Raw genomic sequence first — 20,830 nt, forward strand, 5'->3', positions numbered from 1 at the left:
GTCAGGCTATCTGTGCCTTTACGCAGATTCCCTAGCCAACTATGTATACTGGTTGTCTGAAATAAATACGAAATAAACACGTTTCACGTTTATTGCACGCAGGCTGTGAATGGTTACGCTGTAGACAGCAAGCTGAAGTATCCATTTTTGTTTACATATTAAGCTCAGACAAGCTTCACTTTCTATTACTCTCCTTTCCTTCCTTGAGTGTACGTGAACGGGGTAAGCCCTAAAATAGTAATAAATAAATAAATAAATAAATAAATAAATAAATAAATAAAAATAATAAAGAAATAAAGAAATAAACAAATAAATGAATGAAGGAAGGAAGGAAGGAACGAAGGAAGGAAGGAAGGAAGGAAGGAAGGATATCAAGCAAGCGAGAAAGCAATACTACATTCTAAACGTAAAAATACAGATTACGTACACAATTACCGTCGCCAAGGTGTCATAGCAACAAGCACTTGATGCGTATTCTACTCTACACCATGTTGAACGCCTTTGGAGACGCTTAGTACTGTGTTTCTCGCCGAGTAAACTGGCTCGATTTCGGAGATGATGCAATCAAAACTGGGCTCATTCCGAAATTGAAATCAAGGATGGTGGCTCCATTCTGACACGCCTTCCCGAGGGTTTTAATGTAGTTCGTAACGCGAGCTGATCCTGAATGCCATGCAATAAAAGCCGTGGGTGGGCCACTCCGGATAATGGCGTCAGGTCACAGGCTCTCAGATGCAGCATTGTGGACCTGTCTGCTTCGTACGGTTTTCCGTCGCTGTCTAGCCGAGTAGACGTAACAGGGGGTCTCACACACTGCTGTGGCGGGGAGAGGGAAAGCAGCTGTGCCGTCAGTGAGGATGAGTATGGAGACAAAGTACTTGCGTAGTTGGCGCTGGTTTTATACGTCACAAATGGTATTCGTATAATTCAGTGCGACCCCAAAGGATATTTACCAACGTCGCGATTAGGAGGCGTCATTGATCACGTCCTTGCAAGCGGTGTAGACGCGTTTTTGTACTCCTCAGTACTACATACACTTTTACTTGAGAACAGCGTCTCGATATTTAGAGTGTGATGGAAGTCATCGAGAGTATGGATGTGCTCGAATGATAAGCGGAGACGACGATTCGCTTTGTTCGAGGAACACAACAACAAAAAAAGGTAACCTAATTCAGTCTCGTGTATTGGCTTCAACACAAACAATGCCATCACATGCATGACATCAACATAGGTATAATTTGTATAACATAACGTAACATGTACGTATAATTCGATCACATGTTTATTTTTATTTCTTAATTTCTCATTTAAATACTGCCAATCTCTATGGTGATTATTGCAGGAGGGGCAACAATACAGGCGAAATACAAATACCTGATACAAAATAAATCAAACGAGCAGGTTAGTTTTGGAAATGAAAATGTATTATTACGATCAAAAGTGTAGTTGAGTTCATGTGTAAGGAAACAACTCAGTAAATACAATAAGCTAACAAGATGCATATATATAGGATCTGAGCGGAAACAGCTCAATATAACAGAACGTGAGAAAAGGACAGACAACAGCGCTGCCCAAAAGTCATGAACCGACCAGCCCAAATGCGTAGGCTCCTGTACATGGGATATAGATTCACTAGATGTAGATAGGTATACATGTAGGACCAAGTGGACTACTTTTTGTTGATACGATGTAAACGTAATCCCAATAAACGTAAGCGTGTAAGACCTAGTAATCACCAGCATCACACATTATCTAAAAAAAACTGCTCAAAAATACATGTTAAATACTTCCATCAATTAGGAGAATGCTACCGTGTTAACACATGAACGTATAGGCAGTAAATTGTGGAGTTCTGTAAAACGTAAACAAACACTTAAGGAAACAGGTTCTTAGTAGTCACTATGAAGCACATAAGTGTGTTTCATATGACTGAAAAAATGACTAATGATGTAAGAATACTTGCAGGTAATTAGGGAATGCCTAAAGTCGTTTGCCTCGTCTCTGGTTTTGATATGTAGCGACAACTTTCGACACTCAACATGTTATGTACTATTTGGTAAATGAAGTTCTGGCGCGCCAGTTTGGCGCGATTTTGTAAGGATAGTAATCTAGGTCGGTTTATTAGTTCTGATGGTGGCTCAGTTAGTTCGTACTTATTGTATATAAACCTCGACGCTCTTCTCTGAACTTCCTGTAACGTGGGTATTAATTTTTCGTTTGTAAATAGAAACCATGAGACACTGGTATATTCAAAAATGGCGTTAACGAATGAGGTGCAACCGAGTAAGCTGCCCTCTGGTGTTACCTGTCGAATTCGCCTTAGAAGAAAGGAAAGTCGTTTCAATGCGTTAGACGTTACAATAATTACGTGAGTGCCTCATTTGAAGTTGTCAGATATCGTAAGACCGAGATATTTATATTCCATAATTGCCGTTGGAAGATTGCAACCTATGGTGTAAAAAAAAGAAATGAGGCTTGGTGTTTCCTAGTAATATCCAATATGCAAGACGGCTGATTTGCTGACTTTGAGGCTAATCTGCCAGTTACACTATTAAGTTACTGATTTAAGGGCATGATTTAGAGTCTCATGATCCTTGAACCAGTTAATTTCATGATATAGTATACACTCGTCAGTGAATAGTCTTATGGTAGTACTTACGCTTCCAGGCAGGTGATTAATGTAGATTATGAACAAATTAAAGGCTGGAACAGTCCATTGAGAATTACCGGAGGTAACATTTGTTATTTGCGAGCGCTGGTTGTCGACTTCTAAGAATTGTGTTTCGTTAGTGAGGTAATTTTTCACCCAGTTGGTAATGTGCCATTCGCCTGTCGTCGATTAAAGCTTAGTAATTAAGTTTATATGAGTTACTCTGTCAAATGCTTTATAAAAGCCTAACGTTATAAGGTCCATTTGCTTTTGGTGGTCTATACTTCGGGATAAATCGTCACATAATTAGTTCTGCGACTGTGGAAAGTCATTTGAGGAATCCATGTTGAAATTGTGATAAAATGTGATGTTGCTCGAGATATACGGTGTGTGTTTGAGGACGACATGTTCGCGTATTTTACATATCGCGTTTGTTAATGAGGTGGAGCGAAAATTAAACTTCTGTCTTGCTTCCATATTTGTGAAACGGAATTATCTTTCCTATTTTCCAATCAACAGGAAGTGAACTAGTTGATAATGACTTATTGAAAATATATTTGGCTGGTCATTCAGTGCACCTTTTGAGAAATTGGTTCGCAATATTGTCAGGTCTGGTTCTCTTTCTTGTATCTAAATCTAATAAAAGATTAAACATGCCTGCGTCGTCATGTGTGATTGGTTCAGTAGGTCTGCAGCAATGAGCCTCTATTTGTGGTATGTTTCCGTCATAATTAGCGAAGATCGATTGAAAATATGAATTTAACGAGTTTGCTCTAGCTTTACTTTCTGCAGGAGTTAATGGACTAGAACTTTCCTTCTTATGATTAAGGTAGTGACCGAACTTTTGGGCAGAATTCTTCATGAAGTTAGCGAGTAAGGGAAGTAGATATTCTTGGCCATTTTTATCTTTGATTTCTTAAGTGATTTTCTGAGGCGTTTCATCTTACGTTTCGCGTGAGTAATATCTAGATTTAACAACGGGCCTTGCTTTTTTATTTTCCTAGTTTTCGATGGCACAAAGTTTCGGATGCAGGTTGCCGCAATCAGTTTAAATCTTTGCCATAATGCTTCAATGTCTGTGTTTACATCGTCTTCAAGCTGCTCGGAGGTAGAAAAAGAAAATAGGTGGTCGAGTACAGCAGTGCCTTCAGCTTCTATGAAACTCAGATAAGAAACGAGGCATTTTCGGCGATTAGTTATTTAATTTATATTGCTACAGGTCGTTATCTTGTGGCATGAAAAACCGTCAAGAAGTTGAGTTTTCGTTAAATCTATGGGGGAATGTTCACTTACAAACACCAGATATAGTATGTTATAGCTAGTGCCTTGAAGACGTGTAGGCTGGCCTAAGCATTATATATCAAACACTGCGTTCGACAATTTCGAGTGATATTTCATGGGCGCTTACCAGGCTTGAAGGTATTTGAAATATGCATCTTCAAGCCTGTGAAGCGCCCAGAGTTGCGGGGTTTTCCACCAGCCCATGTGGGCCTTTCAGCTCCTGGGATTGTTAAGAAGGCAAACCTGTCACCGCTATCCCGTTGAACACCGTCTTTATATGATAAGCAAAACGGTGTTTGACGGGACAATCCACCGTTTCTATCATCAAACCGTTTCTATATGCAGCTCAAACCGTATCACATGACGTCGTGGAAAGCCACAGAACTTGCGCCTTTTTCAAGGTGCCATTTATTACGTGCTCCGGGTGCAAATAATCACTGGACCATTTTTTTTTTGCGATTGCAAGGCGGTTTCACAAACTCCGCGATTTGCCACATCGTAGTTCCCTTGAGCAGCTCGTGTATGAAATAAGGCACACTTCCCATCGAGCTCTGGGGGAACGGACACGGCATTCTATTTCAGTGACTGCCGAGCCACTGCGGAATTGTCGGCAACGACAACGCACATGAACCTGCGCGCTCGGCTCATCAACGAAATGTTCGTGTGACTGTACCGCTGATGCTGCACGGCAACTATAATCACTTGCGCGCCACAGCACACTCCGGCAATGGAGTTCACAGGGTTTCACCCACTCTCGCTTGTATTCACTCGATCATTACTTGCGACTTCGCCTGCCACCCAGACTTTCCCGTCGCGAAACACATTTTCGCGTAGCATGTGGTTGGCCGTCACATTTACAAATGCTGATTCATTCCTCATCAAAATAGTCAACAGCGGCGCATGCAATTCTTGCGGGTGTGTCGAAACGCCCGAGTACTTTCGGTGCGGCTGCCCGTCCTTCGACGCTCAACGATGTGCACTGCCAGCAAGCCTCAGCCGCTTAGATGATAGAGCACTCTTGGAAGAAAATTTATTGGGACCTTACTCATGCAAGGCACAAGACCACGAAAGCCCCGTTGCGCTTTTGGAGGACACTGGGTTGTGCGATCGCTTGTGACGTTCGGTGAACTTTTCTTTGAGAGTGTGTCCACACTAACTGCCTTTTCCTGTTTTTTTCTTATCTGTCCATTTGTTTCCTATCTTTCCCCTTCTCCAAATGCAGGGTAGCCAACCAGGCACTACCTTGGTTAACCTCCCTGCCTTTTCTTCTTAGTGTCTCTCTACATAACGTACACATGTCGTAAAATTAAATAGTATCTATATTAATATAACATGACCCAGCGTCAACATACTTTGAATATAACAAGTATATATTACTTCAAAAAAGCTTCATGTTTAATAAGCCATATAATGCGTAAAATCCGCTTAATTTATTTCGTAACCTGTTGTACGGTCCACTGCGCATGTCACCTAGAGTATTAGGAACTCCAGAACATGATTTTATTACGACATATCCACATGATGGAATCCTGTTCATACGTACTCAGAGCAAAGTTTTCCCACGCTGCGCGTCTCTTTAATTGGTGATGCGCACTGCGTGCCAATTAGGGATACGCAGATCACACGTGCTACGAAGGCGATGGTTTCTCATTAAAATACCGCGGCAGATTGGAGAAAGAGACGAATGAGTTATTAATTACACGGGTGTATAGTTATACAAAAGGTGTGAGCCTACGACCGTCGTGCTCCTCGTCGTCGTGTCCAGTCTTGGTCAGCTGGTGTTTTCCGTGTGGTTTTCTTCGAAAAACTGGGCAAGGTTTGTAGAAGTATACCTACTTCACCTTTGTTTCCCGTTCCCGTGACCACGACGTGACTTCGTCAAGCACCATGTACCGGGCAAACTTATCCCGGCATAGTGTGTCAACATTGCGAAGCACGCGCTTTCAATAAAGTGCACCCAAGAAAACATAATGTTTCTGAAGATGGAGCGATTCGCTATCGTTTACTGTTGGAGGAAAAGATAGGCAGTTGCTATTTGCCACGCACAAATCGAGCATGCTCGTCAGTTGTTTTTGTTTTGTGCGCAAGCGCGATCGCTCTCAGAAGCTTCATAAAATGACGGCGTGTGCAAGAACACGTGCGAAAAACGTTGCAAGCATTCCAGGCAGCTGCGAAATTAGCGAGCACTGCTTTCTATGTGTTAGCATTCCGCATCCGTACCCTCTTGATCTCGCAGATTTAGTCACGTCGACAAACGGTAGAAAAATTAACCTTGCTACCTTGAGTTTCAGGAAAGTAGGGAGTGGGCGCTATGCGCGCAGGGAGTATACCATTGTAAGAAGCCGAGATGAAAGCTATAGCTTGATGGCGGGAGAGAAGCAAATCCCCTTCACTGAATTCCTCACGCTTTATCTCACAGGCTTTGCTTTCATTCCCTGCGATGGTGAAGCACATGTTTTTTTTTTTGCACAGAGCGCATGACGTAAGGTCACTTAAAAGTCTAGAACAATTTATTAAAAAAATGTTAATAATAGCTCAGTGGAATTTACAGGCGCCTTGAACATTAGCCTAACCAAATAAGGCCTGAAACAGGTGAAAAATACACAAATAATAATGCCCAACGTGTCAACGAGCTTCATATCATTGTGGTGGTCAGGAAACTCAAACTTTTTATCCAAGGTGTCGTAGCTGTGTGCGAAATTCCTCCTACTCCAACTAATTAAAACTGCAATGCTCCTTTTGCATTCTATAGCTGTATAATGAATTTCCCGCGTGCCGACAGTAACACAAAAAAGGAGGAGTCGGGCCGATTGTTTGTTGGGTCTAATCAAAAGACGCAGACCAATTAGCCGGTAATTTTATTTTTTTCAGTAATATATACGCGAGCTGCGCGTGTAGTGTGCGGTGTAATCACTTTGATTAAGAGCAGGTCATGTGGAGATAAATACCTTGATTTTAAGAGGTATTTGTAGCGTTCGTGACGGCTCGCTTCTGCAGGGCGTCCATATCGCGGCTTGTGTATAAGGTCGTACGAATTGTGAAACCTTTGGCACAGATATCGAATCAATTATATCTTGTACGGTTGAGCTACCGCAATATGCCATAATGAGGTGCTGCATGCCAACGGAAGCGTGCTGCGGAACAGTGACCTAGAGAAATAAACAGCGATCCCATTCAAGCGTGGAGCGACGCTTCGCTACCTCTTTGTTTCGGACGTGAGTAGAAAGCATAAACAGGAGGAACAACGACGTCGGAAAGGAGGACATAGCCATTTGCATTTGAACATATACAACTCCTTACAACATGCCTGAGTTTGAGTGAACAACAACATCGCTTCTCGTGTGGTACAAGTAAAAAAACAACAACCAAACAATGCAGTTTCAAACTAACGGTTTGCTAATGTGGGCTAAATATAAGTCCACATGTCCGCGCTAAAAGAAAACCGTACAAAATTGATCACGGTCTTATGGTCTGCTGTGTACCAACGCAAGGATGGGGGAGCAACTATAGAGCTAGATAGCTGATAAGAGCTATATAGCTGTATAGAGCCTGTTTACACATAAGGAACAACATTTTCAAGACGCGCACGTCACTCGGCCAGCTGCGCTGTCGACGAGGAGCCGCATGTCGAGTGTCGCACAGAGCCCTGACGAAATTTCAACCTTCCCAAGCAGTGGGCGAGGTCAGGTATCGGCATACGCGAGCGGCGCAGCCAAAGCGTGTCATAAACAATGGTGTCCCCAAGGTGCTGGGAGGCGCGCGCCAGGCATCTTCCTCATCGGTCCCAAGAAGCTCTGAACCCGCGACGGGGGTCACGAGGGATGCATGAGCGGCGCTTATCGTGCGCACGCACGCAAGCACCCATTCAGCGGCTGCTGACAGCCCGAGCTCGGCCTGCACTGCTCGAGCACGCTCGCGGCGCGACTGACGCCGATGGCGCTACGCTTCGGCGACGCGAGAGAAACAGACAGACGAGCAGCAGGTGCCCGTAGCGAAGCGCCACCACCAGCGCGTGCGTGGGCGCGCGCGCGCCGACGCCGCGAGCGTCACGTGGTTTGGGTCCGGGGCCTCCGGCGTCGAACTTCCCACGAGTCGGGTCGCAGAAGGCGCTCGACGGTGGAGAAGCGTGCGTCGGGGACGCGGAGTTCTCTCGTCCCTCTCTTTCGAATCCTCCTGAACTTCTTCCCCTACGCCAGACGGCGACGGGAGCGCTCGACTCGATTGACCGGCGGCCAACCGAACAGGCGCGCGGCGCGCCGTCCCGGCACGAGCCCACCTGTCCTGTTTGCGCGCTTTTTCCCCATCTCTCTCGGAAGCCGTGTCAAGTCCTGCGAGCAGCTTCCAGTTCATCAGGCACAGTGCCTGGGACATTTTCTTTTCTGCGTTTTTATTTCACAAACGCTACGAATTCGCTCTCCCCTCTTCAAATGGGATGAAGCGACGCGCGTACTACGGACGACCCAAAGAAGACGAAGAACCAAACGAAGCGACGACGACGACGACATAAGTAACACAGTGGTCGGTTCATTTACTTTAGTTTGCTAGTTCGCTGCACTAGGTGCAGCAGTGAAGCGAACGGAAAAGTGACACTGGACAAAAGCGCTACGCGTGAACTACGAGGTTCCGTGAGCTTACGGTCTTCTCCCTGCCTTCGACTCCACGCGTGGTCGACAACGTCACCGAGAGCTGTCAAGTGCGAGGAACAGTGCCTTCGACGGTCTGGCGAGCTCTTTTAGTCATTTTGCTGAACTCTTAAAAGTAGACGCAAAACTACGATGGCAACGGTGGCGTAGACTTCCCTCTGTTTTTTTTTTCTTCGAGGTTTCCACGAGCGTTTGAAACTGTAGAAGAAAAAAAAGTATGGCTTCTTCGCTGCTGCTGGGTAGCCCGACGGACTATGAACCGTACTCGTTCGGGCAGGGCGAGACCCTGACCCTCAACAGGAGCTGGGGTTCGCCGTCGACGAATCCGGCTGACAGCGAGGTTGACGCCGATGCCTCTTCCTCGGTGGCCGAGGACCGGCTCTACGAGGTGCCGGTAGAGGTGATAGTGCTGCTGTCCGTCTGCTACGGCGCCATCTCGCTGGTGGCAGTGGTGGGCAACACGTTCGTGCTCTGGATCGTGGCCACATCGCGCCGCATGCGCACCGAGACCAACTACCTGATCGCCAACCTGGCCATCAGCGACATCATCATCGGCCTCTTCTCCATCCCGTTCCACTTCCAGGCTGCGCTGCTCCAGCGGTGGCTCCTGCCGCGCTTCATGTGCGCGTTCTGCCCCTTCGTACAGGTCAGCGACCTTCTCGGGGGAACGAGTGAGAGAGAGAAAAAAAATATATTGCGCCCTGTCGTAATGCCATGACAAATTAAGAGGTGAGCTTTAATAGGGGTGCGTAAACAAGCAGCCGCAGCTGAGTCTTCCTGAGCTAGTAGCATGTTGAAACTACGGGAACGCTCTGGCTGGATATCGCTAAATACCAGAGCCTTCCCGTGACCTCAATTTAGAAGTTATACGTCTTCCATATAAGGTGAACTGGTCGCTTAACAAGGATTGGAAAATGCTGCTGCGAATGCTCTACATACCCATCTGTATATAGGACATTGTCTCAATGATTTCAAGAAGCCTGTGCAGAGTGCTCGGTCTCTATAGGAGGGAGGTGCAGCTCGCGGGATAGAAGCAGAACATTCCCGTAGTTCGCTGAAATATGTTCTTCTTGCGCCAGTTTGTTGTTATCGTCAGGTATATATTTCCTCAGGCCTTTTAAATGTGCCATTTGGAAAGGAACTCTACGTGAAAGCCTTGTTATACATGTGCACAGTGATATAAAACTGCCGCAGAACCGTTAGTGGGAAATTATAGCGTCGCGTCGAATAACTTGAATGCTAAGGAACGTTTTCTGCGAGACGTTGATCCTGGAATGGTGGTCACTTTAATGCGTCCAGAACTGAAAAAAAAAAGGCCGCACGCTTGACGCATTGAAGAATGCAGTCAAAGCTGTTGTTTTCCGCTTGTAAGTGAAGCAGTCTCAAAATACCCGAACGAATTAAATGGCACCAGAACGTATATTTTGCCATTCAATCTTCGCCAGTCTGTGTGTGTATGGTGCGAATCAGTTTCGGGCGTTTAGTTTTTGTGGACGTAGCACGTTTGTGGGGTGCTTACGCATAAATGTTGCATCGCAAAAGTAAGTATAATCACGTGTAGCGGGTGTTCTCGTTTAGATGATTTTATGTCACTCCCGTTTCAGTCATCACCTGCGAAAATTTCCCTGCCAACAGGTTCTACTCATCGCAATTAATTTTACCTGTCGCAGCAAGTATTTTTCAGTCGAGCCGCGTTTGTCTTCAGGAGAAGGACACTACACATATATTCAAGGAATATGCCTTGTATTCACTGAATATGTATTACATATCATACATTTACGTTCGGTGCGCGCACTTGGCTGCTTTATGAACGGCGTAAAACACACACACCCAAAAAGGACAACGTGAGTGGCAGGAAAAGCGCTGACCTCACTCCTGCCTCTTCATCCTTTTCGCCTTCACGTTCTCACTTTTATTTTTTTTTGCGCCGCAGTGGCTTGCTGAACTTTGCGTACCGTTTTTCTCCTCGTGTATTTATAAAACGTGTCGCTTTCGCAAACACAGCACTGATTCGATTGCCTTTCAAAGCTGTCCTCGCCGACTGCAGAAATCGAGACGGAAATGGCGTTTCGCGCGCACCATCTGTTGTGCTCGCAAAACGCAAGGATGCAGTCTAAAAGCATGCCGCTGCGTTTCTTTTGTGTGCTAGAAGCAGGCCGAATTGGATAGCCCGGATCACATCAAATGGACCGGTAACGGTGCTGTATAGGCGGTGACGAGGACGCACAGTTTTTCCTTTAGATGCACGTACTGCGCATACGCATTGCCGCTTCCCGCATTTCCATACCGCTGCTTCTGCCAATTTGTCCTTCTCTCACGTTTTCCCAGCAACTACCGAGGAGTCACGTCGTTTGGTTTTTTTTTTTTTGCAGAATTCGCTTTTCAGCCGATCCTTCCTGCTGGATAATGCTCCTTTTTGACCTATCGCTCGTTAAAAGTCGGCTTGTTGCGAAACATTGCTGATTCAATAATACTTTCTTGCGGACCATTTGATTCATATTTGTATCATAAACGTGCTGCGCAAGTTGCACAGGGATAGAAAAAGAAAGAAAAAGAAAGAAAAAAAGGAGCAATCTCTCCGTCCTCTTTCTTTTTTATTTTTTTATATTGTTGTGCATCTTGCGCAGGGCCTTTATAATTCAACGTTGCTGGTTGTTTATTTAACCAACTTTTCATTTTGGTTTTCGTGAAAACGTTTCGCGTAAAACGCGAATTGTATCACACTCCGAGAGACGCGCGGCGATTTTTTTTTTTCAGTTTTCCTCACCGCATCACTCCTTAATGTGCGGCGCGGGGACCACGTAAGTTGGGCTCTCGTCTTGCAAGAAGGATTTATCTCAACATCTCTTATCTAAATACAGGGAAAATGAGAAATTCTTTCGCCCGGTATTCCCTGCAACCGAATTTGACGAAGCTCTTTGCATCTCAGAGGAAAAGTTAATATCTATCTACAGTATGGAACATATCTTTTATTTAGATCATATGTTTTCTTACGATAATTATTAAGGATCTGAACAACAACAATTTACGTATGCACATATTTTGCATTTACATATTTTTAAAGTTTAGCTCAAGTTACGTGAAACACCCTGTTGAAGCTCGCCCTAAATAGCATTTAGGACTTTCAGGACTAAATGAATTTAAGTTTATACGTTTAATATTCTGTAACTGGCGCAAAAATGAGTCATCGCAGCTAACCAAAACTTATTTGACCCCTTAAATGGAGAAAAAAAAATTCAGTGCCATTCCTCTTTGTGAAGGTGGATGACCAGCGAAGCTGTGTACGTGGGTCCCTTAATGGCAAACTGTCCATTGCCGTGCGTCAAACGCCGTATGCACATAAATGGAAGGCGAGGCGCGACTAGTCGCTCCTCCACGATGTTGAGCCTCGGAAGACAATGAGGCACCATCGGGGGGTATACCTACCTATGTATTGTTGGAAAACGTGGCACGAGACCTTGTACTAACGAATCCCGGCACGTAGAACAGACACACATCTCACCGCACTCCGAGGGCACACACTGCTTCACCGTAGAAAAGGCGACCGTGCGTTGGTCGACGTCCCACAGTGCAGTAATGGTTGTGAGAACACTCGAAAACCACACGCGGTCACACACAACACAGGCCACACAAAAATGGTTCCCCACAAAGACCCTTTGAAACCTGGCCATTGCTTCGGCGAAACGTCCCGAGTTTATGGGATCGGGGTCACATGGGCGGTTCGCATTTCTTTCCTTCTCGCGGTCCTGGCGCGCAGCACGCTTACGGGACAGCTACTCCGGCAGAGCGGAAGGAAAGGGAAGGAGACACTCCAGTGCTTGGAACGCCGACAAAGAGAGGGGGGTGCGAACGTAGAGATGGCCACGCGGGTCAAAATGTAGTATCTATTCTTATCAGCTTAATATCTGATGCGGGTTGTATTTGTACCTAAGACAAACTTATTTTTGCAAGTTGGCGGAGTGCTTAAAGCCTGCTTCACCTCCTCCGCGTTTCGGCCCGGTCTTTCACTATCTTCGATATCGGCCCACGTATGGGGGGACATTCACGATCTACACGGCTCAATAGACACACGCAATTTTTTCCAGAACCGAGCCGTATAGAGCTTCGCTGCTAAAAAACAAAGCCTGCGTTGCGCTGTAGAGAGTTAACGCGGAAGCGTTAGAATTAACGTGTAAGAGTTGCACGGAGAGACCAAATCAGGAATCTGCCCCAAACATTCAACAGTCGCTAAGAGTAGATCTTTTAAACTGAACAAGCTTCATTGATAGTGTCGCAGTGGTTATCTTACGAGAGCATGTAAGCAATTTACCTACGGCCAAATTTACCCACGGCTAAAAAGCTCCCCGCAAGTGACATCAAGTCCTTTCGCACTAAATTGTGGAGCGACGAAGTTAACACGTTTCGCGAAGGTGCCACTCATTCGGTACCCGACGTCCTGCCAGGAAGCTTCTTTAACCATGAATGAATTTATTCCCTCGAAAAATGCGTCATGCTAACGGTACCGGCACCGTTAGCACGACCCATTTTTCGAGTGGAACTGGCTCTTGGCCAAGTGCCAGTTCCACTTAATTCACGTCAGAAATACAGATCCTGTACCTAGTAACGATTCTTTCCATTTGATTGTTTCGCCATTCGTCCTTGCCTCGCGCAAAACCACTTCCTCGTACACGGACGCTGAGCAAGTTCGCACTATGAGGTTGAGTAACGCGTGTCTGTGGTATGAGGCAGGATGGGGAAATGGAGCGACCTGTCTTGTCGTGGGAGCTTCTTTTCGCTCTATTTCATTCACCGAATTCATTTCTTGATTTCGGGCGGATAGGAGAAGGACTCTGGCGCCGGTCCGAAGTGCCGTTGTAGTTACAGATCAGGGGTGCGATCTTGCACGCGTTCCAAAATAGAACGGAGGCGGTCCGTTCCACCGAGTCGCACACGCTTGGTCAGTTTGAACGGTGTCAAACGCCATGACGTCAATTGTGAAGTGATATCTGCTGTCAATCATTCCGTGTTGTCTGCTATCGGACGAACGCAACGGAACGGACCGCCAATTTCGCGACGGATAGAACGGACCGCCTCCGTTCGAGTTTGGAACGCGTACAAGATCGCACCCCAGGTGGCAGAAAGCAAACTTGTTACACCTTCACACGTCTGTGTCCATGCTGATGCGGTCGCCGTCCTTGATGCGTTGACTGAACTGAGCGTCCAAATTAGAATTGTGTGTTTTTCGTAAAGGGAAAAAAATCAACAGCATTCAGCGACTCCTTTGAGCTAACTGGCTCAGAAGCAGGCTCTTGCGACGGACGTCGCCAACTTGACACTAGCAAGTTATCTTTTGGAGGCCCACAACGCCGTACTCGTGTGCTACAGTATTTAGCCGAAGAAATACAGGCACAGACGCCACCGCTCCGAGTCTGCGTGATGCGCAAAAACCCCGTATAAATTGGGAGTTGCGGCGCCTGCGCGATAGCTTGCCGTATACCGCGAAATGCGCATTGCCGCAGCGGCATGATATCGAACGCCGGTGGCGGGCAAGTCGATGCTGAGTTTGAGGAATGACGTGACGAGGATAAGATAACGACGACGAGCTGACGATGGTGGCAACTTTTTCGCTACCAAACTCAGGTAGTGAAAATGGATGGATGTACGTCATGTACGGTGCAAGTATATTCAGAAGTTCCTCAAAGCTCCTTACTGGGCCCATTGTTATTCCTTTCACATATTGATGATATTTCTACCAACCTAACTTACAACCTAAACTTTTTTTGCTGATGGCTGCCTAATTTTCGCTCCTGTTACTGATACGGAGGACCAGCTTGAGGTTAATAAATGTTTACCGAATTTAAGCATATGGTGGGAGAAATGAAAGATTGTAATTAATTGTACAAAGTCAACCTGTACTCAAATCACTGAAATAAAGACAACTAATAATTTCCCTTTTTACATAGGTAACCACTTGTTGATAAATACAAACCGATGTAAGTACTTAGGAGCAACAATAACACATAATTTTACCTTGAACGATCATATAGCTAACTTATGTAAGACTTCTCATCATAAATTGTGGTTCCTTAAGAAAAAATTGGAGCATGCAAGTTTATTCCGCACAAGATATTCGTCAGACCAGTATTAGGATATGCCTCGGTAGCCTGGTCATAACTAAAGTTCACCCAAATGGAAATTAAGAAGAATTCAGAGACTAGCCGCGCGTTTTAATGTTCCAGGCTTGGTATAGAACAGACTCTGTAAAAAAAATGAGTTGAAGTTTCGTAGCTTAGATCTATTGGAAATACGCAGACTGAAATATCGAATAACAGCCTTATTTTAGATAATCAAAGGTTAAATTCAAATTGATAAACTCAAACACCTACAAGTCTCAGGAAGACGGAATTCATTAATAAATTATGATTATGTTTTTCAGCCATATGATACCCCTAGTGACACATTTGGATTATCATTTTTCTCTATACGCAATTGAATTAGAGAACCACTTGCCCAGGTCGGTCATTGCTTCAGATGATGGCTGTGCTTTTGAACACGCTGTGGACATGTATTACCATGAATGTGGTGCTTATTCAAAAAGAAATGTTTCGACTGTTTTGTAGAGAGCACTGTTTCTTTAGATGATGCTACTTTCATTTCATCTTCCCTCCTTGTAATGACACCGAGTCGGGAGTTGACAGTATTCGACAAACAAACAAACAAACAAACAAACAAACAAACAAACAAACAAACAAACAAACAAACAAACAAACAAACAAACAAACAAACAAACAAACAAACAAACAAACAAACAAACAAACAAACAAACAATATACACTTCGCAATGACGCAGACGTAATGGAAAGATGGACGGGCACAGCAAACCCAATTTCGACAATTTAAGTGCCGTCGAAGTAGGAGAACAAAAAAAGGAAATGCGTTACGCAGTTACCTTAACACAGCACTATACGTATATATTTGACAAGTTTCCTTGAATCGATTCTTCCACAACGCACTGGCTGCTCTAACAGAACTATTTTCGTAGCAGGACGATACACAAAAGGAAGCACAATCGTTTGCTCCGGCAATATAAAGCGGTGTTGTTCATTGAAAGTTCAGGAACATGAAACAAACGGCAGCTGGTGTAGAAAGCCAACGAAAGAAAGATAAAATACGTTTGTTGGAGACACGTAGAATTGGGAAAATAGATTGGTCTTCCGTCTTCGCCCTCCTACTGTACTTTTCGCGAGTGTCAAACAATACAGTTTCATCTTTAGAGATGGAAGGGGTGTGCACTCCAGCAATATCCGGCTCAATGTCCGGTTGCAGCGCTTTTTTGGTTCCATTTGGTATTCTGTTGATGTGCTCCCCCAGTGGAAAGCTCTGTAAAAAAACAAACACGCACGTGTTATTTCTGAAGGAGGGGTAGAGCTCGAATTGTAGGGCATCCTTAAGAGGATATTCGACAACGTTTGCGGACATGCTTGAATCCAAGCAAGGTCCGAGTTTTGGCTCCTGATATCAGAAAAAGAGAAGTATGTACAAATCGCAGATCTACAACCCTTACTCGACATGAGGTAGCAGTATTCTTCACGTATGACGCAGTGTGTTGCATAGAGAGCTTTCAATGTTCAGGAGAGCGGCGGTAAATAGAGCGCCGTTCATCGAAGAAGATATTCTTCCATGATTACGCGCAAAGGAACTAGTATTTTTAATTATTTCGTGTAATGCCGTTTCTTCGAGATTGACCGACAGCATGCGCCTTAGGAACTTGCAAGCTTCGGATGTGAAACTTTGGTGCCAGTAATTTAACAAACAGCACTACGCGATTCTGGATACAGAAGGTGCGTTTGGTAGGCGTTTGCCAGTGCTTTGCTCGAGACGCCCTAGGGGCATCACGGTAAAGTGGATAATCACAAGTCAAGGAGCTCACTATACTAGTACAGTTGAATAATGTTTGACAGTACTGCTAATAAATTTTTCCATTTTATTCTGGAATGGCAATTTTAAAAGGGGGCTAGTGGTTTTGTGATATAGAAAAGTTTAGTTTGGCAGGCTGGAACGGCTATTTGCCTTGCCCCAGTGTGTCTTGCTTCCGCAAGAATCCTATTCACAATTTATTTATTTATTTATTTATTTATTTATTTATTTATTTATTTATTCAAAATACCTTACAGGTCCCAGAAGGGCATTGAGTAAGGGGGACAAAAAACAGCATAAATAGTATAGGAACAAGTAGCCAATAACGACGCAAGATGCAAAGCAAGAATTCAAAGGGAAACATTGTACAGAACAAATGATATAAAAAAACATACATAGGCGCAAGGAACATCGTATTATAGCATGAATACGTCATATGTGACCAATACATATCGTAAGAAAAAACAGTGGTCATGCAAGAAATGTCACTGATGTAAGATGCACAAGATAACAAGGCATACACTTTAAGAAAAGTTTACACCCTTTGGAGTGCCCCTTCTGCCACACAACAACAATCGCCATCTGCCTTGATGCGTTTCCTTTCTTGAAAACGCCGCGCCCGCTACTTTCCTGTCGGGAATGCTATCATGCTGGTAACGCGCATGCCGTTCGTTACTGGAAAGTACCGGGCTCGCAGCGTTAAAGAAAGGAAACGCATCAAGGCAGATGACGATTATTGTTGTGTGGCAGAAGGGGCACTCCAAAGGGTGTAAACTTTTCTTAGAGTGCATCGCAATAGCAACGAGAATGGAAATGCCAACCAGCTAAATAGATCCAAGTGAAGACGTCACTCCTTAGAAAGATGTTTCCGCAGCTGGTCATGGAATAATTGGTGGTCCCAGATGGATGCGATAGAGTCGGTAATATCATTCCAGAGAGCAATGGCACGTGGAAGTACCGATGAATTGAAGGCTTGGCTCCTTCCGTGCACGTGCTTTATGCTAACTTGACTATGTAGTCGACGCCAAAGGCGCGAATGTGCTTCCAGAGGTAATGGAGACGACCTCGTGCTGTAATATTTATGAAATAGGCATAACAAACTGTATTGTGTCACTGCGAGATCGAGAGAAGAAAGCGCCGGTGTCCTCTTCTTCTTTCGCGTCCTCCCTGAAGCCCTTGTTCTCGAAAGTAGGTGTGGGGAACGACGCGTTCTTTATAATATTCTAGGCACGTCTTGGCGCGGGTATGGTAACAAAGAAACCAAAGTATGTTCGGGCTTTACTTCGACCCTAGTCTAAAACTCTTTTGTGTTCCACTCGGCCCACTCCATCGTACTAGGTACAGTGAGAGTAAGGGGAGCGTTCCGTCTTATAACGCTTTCCAGTGGGCGTGCTCAAAAGCAGGGGTGGAAGGGCTCTCGCGAGCGTTCACGTACTGCAAAGGTATTATGCAGTGCCAACTAGGCTTGGATGAACCTCACGAAAGCTATCTGTGAGTACAGTCGCCCACTGGGGAGGGAGTGCGAGCGAGGATAGGCGGGCACATTTCTGCTCCCGTGGTTTCGCCATTGCGACTTCTGATCAACTGAGTACTCCCTTGACTAGTTGGCCCCCATCAGCTTGCCTTCCACACTTCCGCTACTTTTGCAGGTGCTGTCGGTGAACGTGTCCATCTTTACGCTGACGGCGATCGCCGTGGACCGGTATCGGGCGATCACGATACCGCTGAAGGCGCGCCTCAATTCCCGCCTGACGGCACGCGTCCTCATCGGCGTCATCTGGGTGGCATCAGCCATGGCGGCGGCGCCGTACGCCTTCGCGCTGCGTGTCACCCTGGTCGAGGACGAACGAACGGGCGAGCGAACGCGCCCCTTCTGCCACAACGTGGCGCTGCCTCCCAGCGCCTGGCGCGTCTACAACAACGCGCTTGTCTGCTCGCAGTACTTCGCGCCCTTGCTGGTCATCTGCTACGTGTACGAGCGCATTCGCCGCCTGCTCAAGGACTCGACCATCCCCGGAAACCCGGAGTCCGTGCGAGACGCCATCGTCGTCAGGAACAAGAAGAAGGTGAGCGCTTTCTCTTCTGCACAGACGCGAGATGACGACCACGACACACACGGGTCCAAGCACGTTCGCGTGCACCGTCAAGCGCTGCCTTATATTCACGCCTCGTGGAAGTGGAGCCGTGAGATAATGAACGAGGCTAGAGCTCCTCTTCCGTTTGGGGTCATAGCTCCAGCTCGTTTCGGCTAAATGCACTGCACAAAAGATTGCGGTCGCATGTGCCTAGATGTGATATCGACATTTTCCCTCGGGATGTGTTAGAGCTCGTTATTATCGATATTGAGGCTTCGCCAGAAGCAGCAGGGTGGCCCACTAAGTAAAACCAAGTCTTTTGCAAGACACAGTTTGCGTATCGATAGGTGTGCGACTGTAAGACTTTATCGTATTAGCTTTAACCGATACGACAGCGTTTCATGCGTCTATAAATTAGCCAGCAACCTAAAGCTGGTTGAACTGTAAACCGATACTGCTGAAGGAAGTAATCATTAAGAACATTAAGGAAAAAAATTATGGGGTGTTGCGTGCCAAAACGACGATATGATTATGAGGCACGCCATAGTGGGAGACTCCGGAATAATTTGTACAACCTGGGGTTCTTTAATGTGCACCTAAATCTAAGTACACGAATGTTTCATACACAAATGTAATTGAAATGGGGCCGCCGTGGCCGGGATTCAATCCCGCGACCTCATGCTTAGCAGCTCAAGAGCATTAAGTATACAAATTAGTTCCGTAAACGCACAGGTTCCGTAAACTTTTACACTGACTTGTGGCAATTTCCAACCGTTGTTCCACACTTGCTCCGTTATGTGCTTAAAGTGATTCTAAATAAAAAAGAACAACAAATCAACCACGAAACATCAAGAAACATTATATTTCGATTGGTCGCTGCTTTCTAAGATGAATACGGTTTCACGCTCTTCGAAGTACTCTAGAAATGTGACCGTGTGACTACACAACCGCTCATAGACGACAGAACGCCTGCACGCTGCGCAATGAGCTAGTCCTAAAACATCGCCGATATAATGTAATGCTTTTATTATATTTGTTCCTGCTTTTTTGTGCTTCGTCACTGATCTCAGCGGAGCTCGTACTACAGTATCAGCAGGACCAACCGGATGGCGGAAAGAAATTGAATCAACGGATAAGAATCGTTACGGTTCTATTTGGTCTCTCCGATTTGGCTGCCCTCTGCAGCACTGTAGCACGCGCCGCCAGCGCAGCGCTCTTAGATTTGAATTCATGCAGGGGAAGTCGAGCACGAGTCCATGTTTCCCCTCTATACTCTCTAGTTTGGCAAGTACAGGTGTCTTACAAGTTCTTGCTAGCAGACAGCATGGCATCACGTTGTTCAATTAGTGGTACGCCGATTCGCCCGATTTGGTTACGACCAGTCCAGCCAGTATGAATAGGTGGGTTACAAGTTAGATGCTTAGATAGTCGTCCGGACACGTCTGTAAAGGTTTGCGACATGTTAAAATTCCTTTTCTGACGAAGAAGTGGCGTCCGCGGCCGTACTTCGCTGTCACAGCGTAATCTAACTATACCACAAAAGAGATGACTGATATACTGAAAGGAAAATACACCTGTCATTTGTGCGTGCGTGCGCATCCGTCGAAAAGGCTTCCCTGCCCTCAGCAGACGACAAAACATGTCAATGGCTGCACTTTTATTCTCGTTTACAATGAATGCTCCGTGCCCAGTCGAGGGCTGGTTCAGAAATGTTCAGCGAAATCGTAGAGACCAACACTATTAAAAGTTAGTAGATAACTATAAATGCATGCGTTTACTCATTTCACGTGTACTTTACTACCTTCTTACTATAGCTGTGTACTGGCCAGGAGATTCCGAAGGTAGTGAGTGCTGCCATTACTAACTAGAAAGCTTTTCTTAGTGGTTTTCATTAGGTAACTAATAAGCGACCTTATGTGAGAAGTTGCTCTTCGGCATACCACAATTCACCTTACCAGGGCGTGACGGGAAAGTTAGTTGACGCAAGATCGTTGGGAAGATTTTATGCGTTTCTGAAATTCTCGCCGAATGAGAGGCGTGACTTCATACGTGCCCCTCAAGCCTTCAACGTTTAGATCTCTCAAAATGAGTATTCCTCTTGCATATTCCTGTTTTGGAACACATTACGCCTCTAGTACATTTGTAGCCTTTCTTATTACCGACATCATGTTGCATCGTCAAAGCATCAGTTTCGCACCGAAACTTAGGGCCCTATAACGTAAAACTATTCCAACATGTTTTTATTCCAATCTCCTGACGTCAAATTTGCGTAACCGCTGACGCAA

General features: G+C 45.4%; 1 protein-coding gene and 1 pseudogene across 2 annotated transcripts in view; both read left to right on the plus strand.

Moving 5' to 3' along the window:
- The first annotated feature begins 8,407 nt into the window (after nt 1-8,407).
- Nucleotides 8,408-20,830, plus strand: part of LOC135907463 (neuromedin-K receptor-like) — a 193,852-nt gene continuing 181,429 nt past the window's right edge. For both annotated transcript variants that reach the window (XM_065439164.1, XM_070522995.1), the window contains exons 1-2: nt 8,408-9,220; nt 18,120-18,536. In XM_065439164.1, coding sequence (XP_065295236.1) covers nt 8,792-9,220; nt 18,120-18,536 — 846 coding nt within the window. In that variant the 5' untranslated portion in view covers nt 8,408-8,791. The remainder of the gene's footprint in view (nt 9,221-18,119; nt 18,537-20,830) is intronic.
- On the plus strand, nt 12,432-12,607 carry LOC135907481 (U2 spliceosomal RNA; annotated as a pseudogene).

The sequence above is a fragment of the Dermacentor albipictus genome, chromosome 1 (genome assembly GCF_038994185.2).
Source record: "Dermacentor albipictus isolate Rhodes 1998 colony chromosome 1, USDA_Dalb.pri_finalv2, whole genome shotgun sequence".
Taxonomy (NCBI): domain Eukaryota; kingdom Metazoa; phylum Arthropoda; class Arachnida; order Ixodida; family Ixodidae; genus Dermacentor; species Dermacentor albipictus.